General features: G+C 28.2%; 1 protein-coding gene across 4 annotated transcripts; it reads right to left on the reverse strand.

Annotated features, from left to right (window-relative positions):
• Window positions 1-64: 64 nt before the first annotated feature.
• On the reverse strand, window positions 65-2555 carry LOC132803358 (wall-associated receptor kinase-like 3). Of its 4 annotated transcripts, none has more exons than XM_060816102.1 (3): window positions 2189-2555; window positions 1959-2071; window positions 65-1569 (listed from the first exon to the last, which is right to left on the reverse strand). In XM_060816102.1, the coding sequence occupies exons 1-3, from the start codon at window positions 2283-2285 to the stop codon at window positions 877-879; spliced, it is 903 nt and encodes a 300-aa protein (XP_060672085.1). In that variant the 5' UTR covers window positions 2286-2555; the 3' UTR covers window positions 65-876. The 4 variants fall into 4 exon arrangements, with proteins under 4 accessions (XP_060672085.1, XP_060672087.1, XP_060672084.1 ...); XM_060816103.1 differs by having other exon boundaries at window positions 226-1569; window positions 1959-2041; window positions 2189-2552; XM_060816104.1 differs by lacking the exon at window positions 1959-2071 and having other exon boundaries at window positions 2157-2552.
• Window positions 2556-7561: the final 5006 nt, after the last annotated feature.

Raw genomic sequence — 7561 nt, forward strand, 5'->3', positions numbered from 1 at the left:
CAGGATTTACATGGAAACCCTTGACGGGAAAAACCACGGGCAGGGAGAAGCAAATCCAATATCGAAAGATTTGTACAAAGGTGAGAAAAACTGCGCTATACCCTAAAACCCCAATTACAGCCGCCAAACCCCAAAAGAATAAGAAATATATATATACGGAAGAAACCCTAAAATTGAACAGGTCCGTACCGCGGGGGCGCTGCCCCCGCACCACAGAGCCCTATCGGCCCGAGACCTCCGCTTCCACCATAGAGCCCCAAATTTTTCTCCAAAATTAGTTTCACCAAATGGGTCGCACCGCGAGCTTTTCGGGTCGGGTCAACAAGAATTTGGGTCACTAACTCTAACACAACGGATTGCCAAGCGCATTTTTATGATTAACCCTTGTTAAATGAAATTTACATTTTATGTTTTATCTATATTTTTTCTTGTTTTTTGTTGGAAAGATCAAACTTATATAAATAATAAATGATTATGTGATAGTTATTTTATAATTAGTGACAAAAATGTTTATAAAAGGAATAAATTTTATTTAGACACTTTAATTTTGCCATAATTATATTTAGATATCATGTTTTTGGAAAATCATTATTAACATCTTTTTAATATTCTATATTTTTATTTATCAGAATACATCCATTTATTAGTCTTTTGTAGTGAATTTTTATCATTAAAGATAAAAAATATTAAAAATGTGCTTGATGATAAAATAATTATGTAAAAAAACAAAATTATTATTTTTAAATGTTAAAATTAATTGTTCAAAACTGTTAAATGAAATCTAAATGATTATTTTTTAAAATTATAAAGTCTAATTATAATTATAACAAAATTAAAGGATATAAATGAGATTTTCCTTATGAAAATGATCTTATTTTATATAGTAACTCTATCAACGTTGAAGTTTGGATCGATGATGGAGGTTTTACCTTGACATCCAGCCAAAAGATACGGATTTCCTTCAAAGCCGCCCACGCAGTAACAACCCTGCACTGACAGTGCTGCTGTCTGATTCACTGAGGAAATGGAAGAATCTCCGAGGCAACGGATTGAGTTGTTCCTTAATAACTTTGTAAGTTGTAAAGCGGATAGATTTGTTTCGTAAATTTGGTGTTTTGAATAGCTGTTTAAGCTCCATTCTAGAGTTGCAGGAACGTAATCCATATCGCGAAGGGCAACTGAAGTTGTATTGTTGAACTTGGAAATGAACCATTCTTGGTCTACTACGAAGGCATACTTGCAAGCAATTCTTGTTTTATCCGTCTCGGGTTGAAATGTGGTGGAGAAGGTCTTAATCATATAAGAAGGAATGGTAGTTTGGCAGCAATTCACTCCGTCCAAGCAATTCATGAGCGATTGGTTTGTTTGTAAGCACTTGGACTTGCAGCCTACCGAAATTTCAACTTCATCTAAGGTTGATGAAGACATTAAGGCTCGTACATCGCAACTCACCGCGGTGAACATGTTGTCACTCGCCGAGAAGACAAAGGGGCTTCCTGTCAAGTTTAGTGATTCACGGGTTTCTCTGTCCGTGCAATTCCAAAAAGTTATTGGATTTCTGACCTGAATCTGTTTGCAAAAAGTCCATTAGAAATTTTAGTTAGGGAAAATTCTTTTCATAATTAATATGCATAAATATTAGTTTTATTATATATATGTTTCGTCATATAAAATTCAAATTCTTGGAATTCCAAAAAATTTAAAAACACGGTCATCACTTTTCAAAAATCTAAGACTATATATACCTTTTATATATATATATATATATATATATATATATAATTTTTTTAAAAAAATAATAATAATAATGACATACCTTCTTTCTGCTAGAGAGCTGGCGAAAATGAAATGGTGCTTAATACAAAAAATAAATAAATAATGATAATTGCAAGAGACAACATTTATGTAAAGAAATGATGCTTCTTTCATCCCTAATAATATTTAAATTGATTACTCACAACGTCAGGTGACGGGATGTAGGAGGAGTAGTAGTCTCCCAAAGAAATATTGAGGACTTGGAGATTGGTGCGTTTAAGGTAAGCTGTGGGAGAGGAGGTAGAGTTGTCGCAGACTATTTCGAACCAATCGTCAAGAAAACATTTATTATTTGTGGATCCAAATCCAATTCCAATTCCAAAAGGAAATGGGATGCTTACATTTCCACATTCCGTTTGACAACCACTCTTACCCATGGTTAGTGCTAATGATGGTAGTGCATTTTTAGTGATCAGCCATGAAAATCCAATCAGGTGAACGAGCACCACCACCAGCCTTCTCGCCCCCATTCTCTTTTCTTTCTTGGCTTTTCGACTCCTCCTTGATTAATTTGCTTTGGCCTATCTATTTTATTAGCAATATATACTAGTTTAATTAAGAGAGCAAACAAGAAAATTAAAGAAATTATTCTATATTCCTATTCCATAGTTGAAAAGTCTATGCATGAATCGAATTTTCGTAGTACTTGCACAATTTATGTTTGAGGACACTTATTGGTCCCAAAGCAATTTGGAATCTTGGAAAAAAAAATTTGATATATGGTCCCCTTAACATTTGTTTTCCTCTTCCGATAAGACTTTCTCGATTTCTATTTGAATTTTATTATTTACCACTATCAACGAGTATTATCAATTTATAGAATAAATTTTAATTTAAATATTTAATTTTATTATTTTTATATTATAATTTTAAAAACAAAGTATTTTAATTACAATTTAATATATAAATCTTACTAATAATTTTTTTAGCATAGCAAATGGCATTTTTCTTTCCGTGTTTTCTTTTCTTAATCTGCCCATGCTTTCTTTATGCGAACCAAGCCAAAACCCCAAAAGAAAGGAATTAAAAATAAAAAAATAAAAAAATAAAAAAATAAAAAGTGTGGCTCTCGAAGTATTATATTCCCCCTTACATTGATGTGGGACCCACGTATAAACAATTTTATTTTATTTTTTGTATATATTTCTTCTAATACCGTTAGTGATTCAGTGCTGATATGAATCGAATTTTTGTTGTAGTTGCTTAATTAATGTTGAGAACAGTTAGTGGTCTCAAAGCAATTTGGGAACTTGGAAAAGAAAAATATCCAAAAGTAATTGCGTGCTGTACTTGTACACGACGTGTCATACCCATCTTCTACTGAAAATTGACGCGTGTCCGCTTTAAAATTGTTTGATATCTGTTTTCCTCTTCTCGACAAGTCTTCCCATTGCAGTATCCCTAATTTATCTCTGCGTTCTAACTTCTATAAACAAACGAAGCCAACCTCCCAAAGGAAATAATAATAATAATAATGGACCTTCCTATCACATTCATGTGGGGCACACATAAAAGAAATTTTATTATATATACAGATATATTATGTATATATATATATATATATATATTTAATTTTTTTCTAATGCGGATGGTGATTCAGTGAAGGTCTTTTAAGCGCGGTCATACCACCCACAAACAGGTTCATGACCTTAAACTCTTATGTCACTAAAATGAGTTTTTGTGTCCCCATTGGGTAGGACCATACATATGCTGCATTTGTTCTTTTACTAGTTACAATAAAAGTTTTGCTATTTTTTCAATTGGTGATGATTTATTATTATTATTTTGATAATTATAATTAGTATTAATTTGATACATTTGACCTAATTTTATATATTGACTTTTTTTGCAAAAAATTTATAAAATTTAAATTTTAATATGAAAAAAATAAATGAGTAGTCAGTTAAGGCTTTAAGACTATATTAACTGGACATGCTTACATGTAATGGTGATATGGATTGGGTTGATTCAGTTTTGGAACAAAATACAATTCAATTTATACTTTTCGATTTATTAAATATAAAATTCAATTTAAATCATTGAAGTTTAAAATCCAAATTTACTAGTCTATAAATACATAATACACATTAAAAGTTTTCCAAACATAAAATATAAATAATAAATTATAGTTATCCAAATATAAAATATAATTAGAATAATCTAATATAGAATAAAATATAAGATTGCAATTTATAATACCCAACAACACTAATTAATGTTAAAATAAAATCAAACAAAAAAAATATAAAAATGAAAAAAAAATATATTAAAAATTAGTATATAAAAATGAAAAAAATAAAAAATATATAATTTTTTAATTCTATAATATATGATTTGGGTTGAAACCAATCCAATCCAAACAATTTATAATATTTTATATCCAATCTAATTCAATTGATATAAAAATCCAATTCAAACCATTAAAAATGAATTGGATTGATTAGTTTAAACAGATTGGATTGAATTTTACCCATCTCTACTTATATAGATAGAGATCCAAGGGCACGTGACCCCTCAATTTATTTTTTATTTTTAAATTTTTTTTATTTATTTTTGTTGTTTATTAATTTAACCCTCATAATCCAATTGTATGTACTTTCCTCATAAAATCTCCCATAAACTATTTTTTTTTTTTGTTTTGTATTTTTTTTTTCCATTTTAATATTTTCTTACCCGTAGTATACTTTTTTACAATAATAACTATTTAATATAACGGAAATATTTTTTTTTGAAGTAAATATAATAGAAGTATACTTTTTTTCCGTTTAACAACCAGGCTTGCCTAAGGTTAGTGCAAATGATGGTAGTGCATTTTTAGTGATCAACCATGAAAATCCAATCAGTTGAACAAGCACCACCGGTCTCCTCGCCCCCATTCTTTTTTCTATCTTGGCTTTTCGACTCCTAATAATTAACTTGCTTTGGCCCATCTATTTACAAGCAGTATAGACACTAGTCTAATATAAGAGAGCAAACAAGAAGATCAAAGAAATCAATCAATATTCCTAATCCATAGTTGATAAGTCTATCCATGAATCGAATTTTCATAATAGTTGCTTAATTAATATTGAGAAGAGTTAGTGGTCTCGAAGCAATTTGGAATTTTGGAAAAGGAAAATATCCAAAGGTATCCATCTTCTACAGAAAACTCGACGCGTTGTCCGCATTGAAACAGTTTGATATCTGTTTTGCATCTTCTCGACAAGTCTTTTTCCATTTCAGTATCTCTAATTCATCTCTGAGTTCTATATACAAACGAAGCCAACCTCGCAAGGGAAATAATAATAATAAATAAAATAAATAAATTCAACTGGTTCCGGACTTCTTTTTCACATTCATGTGGGGCCCACATAAAAAGCAATTTTCTTTTATATATATATATATATACATTTTTTAATTTTTTTCTAATGCTGATAGTGATTCAGTGAAGGACTTTTAAGAGTGGTCATATCAGCCGCAAACACTTTCATGACTTTAACTCTTTATGTCGCTACAATGAGTTTTCATGTCCCCATTTGGTAGGACCACATACAAAGAAAGATATTTAGCATCGCAATAAATGATTGAATGTCTCTATCTTTCTGTTTCATCCCTTTAAGATATATATTTATATAAATTAATAAAAATAATAAAATGTATAAAAAGAAAGCTGCCTGTAAGTTGCCTAGATAGATATGAATAAGAATTACACGTAAACAATTATCCACATAGGTTCTTTTGGATATTTTCTGAAATTGATAGAGCTTTGGGCTGAAAAGTCTAGTGTTCTTGTCTTAGGCTTGTTATTATTGGAATTTTTATTTGGGCTTTTGTGATCTTGGCTACACAACAAAACGTACGTTTGGCTATTTATCATTATTATTATTTGAATAAAAACATGACAATTAGTATTAATTTGATACATTTTGACTTAATTTTGTATATTGATTTTTTTTTTGGCAAAAACTTTATAAAATTCAAATTTTGATATAAAAAAGTAAATGAGTAATCAATTAAAATATTATGTGAATATGCATATCTCATTTATGATAGTAATATATAATAATATAAAATATTTTTCATTCAATAATGGTTAACTCAGTAACCATTTGATTATTATTATTATTTTTTATGATGCCGTTTTTGCACTCTGACTTTTAAACTATATATATCACTAATTTATTCTTATTTTTTATATTAATTTACTTTCATTTAAACAAATGAATCGTATTTATGATATGGTTAATACCTTTTTATAATTACAAACCAACTTTTTTTTCCTCTCAAGAAAAATGAACGCGATAATTGCTATCTTGGCTGCATTCATAAATAACTGCAATCGAATTTGTTCGTTTCTCATTACAAATTAATTAATTTTAATGATTTGAATATTTAAAATGGTGTTGAGCTTTACATTGAACCTTTGACCGATTAGGTAGTGGATTTATTGGTCTCATACTCAATTATTCTCTGTTGAAGTACATATATACATCAATTCTTAATAAAATAACTCCCATTCAAGTACCATTGGCACGTCAGCCATCTCTTTTTATGAATAATAATAAAAAAAAGAAGAAACATTTAGAACATCCGGTTTTATTTAAAAAAAAAAAAGCATATTCTTTTTAATAAAGAACATTCTTATATACGACTTAAAAATCTCATTGAGTGTTTTTTTTTTTTTTTGGCTTAATAATTATAATTGAGATGAAATATAATCCATATTTTTTTAAAAAGATATAAAAAATATTCAATAATTGACTTATGTTGAAAAAAATACCTTTTATATTATAGACGCTATAGTTCTACTTTCTCCATAGCTCTTACTTTTTTTTATTCCTCTGCAAGAAGTTTTAAAATTCCAATAACCTTGACATTTATAATAAGAATTTATTTATTTTTGTCTCTATAAAAAATGGACATAGAAGAACTAAATCTGGAAAAAACTTGAGGATTTTTTTTTTTTTTTTTCAATTTGCAGCAATGATGGAGATCTTTCTTCTTCTTCTTCTTCTCTTTTTTTTTTTTAAATTTTTTTTAAATTTTTTTAATTTTTTTTTCCAATTTTCATCAAAAATGAAGATCCTCGCATGTGGTTTCGTCTATATCTTCCGTCATTCTATCTAATTTTTCTCATCCTCGCTTTTTATCAACCTCTACACGTGGTTTTCTTTTCTCACTTTGCATCTACATTTGTTTTGTCTTCTTCAGCATTTTTTTTTTCTTTTAAAAAGCATACAAAAAGGGTATTAAAGTCTATCCAGTTGTATATTTTGACAAGATTTAATTTTTATCAAAACGTATATATGTTTTGTTTAAAGGCTTTTTAGAGGATTATTTAAGCAAAAAATTATCCAACAATTCTCTTTATATTATATTCTTTATTTTTATTTTTCAATAAACATTTATTACTATATTTATTGCCTCATTCTTTTTTATTAAAATTCTGTCTCAATTATTTTATTATTTCCCACTCCTTTTTTTTTTTTTCTAGAAACAATACATTGATAACTAAAATAGATAGTGTTTTGGAAATTTAAATTATATTAATTTAATATTAAATATACATAAAGAATTTAACTCTTCAAATATAAAATCAATTTTATATTTTAAAAAATCAAACCACAAAATAAAAAGTATGCAGAAGATAAAGGAGCCTCGTGGATGCTCTTACTAGCCAATGCCTTTTAGTTTTAGCTACATCAATTTAGATAAGAAAATTCTAAGTTAGTTTATAGGGGACTTTAATGATATGACCAATTGTGGT

This window comes from Ziziphus jujuba, chromosome 4 (assembly GCF_031755915.1).
Source record: "Ziziphus jujuba cultivar Dongzao chromosome 4, ASM3175591v1".
Taxonomy (NCBI): domain Eukaryota; kingdom Viridiplantae; phylum Streptophyta; class Magnoliopsida; order Rosales; family Rhamnaceae; genus Ziziphus; species Ziziphus jujuba.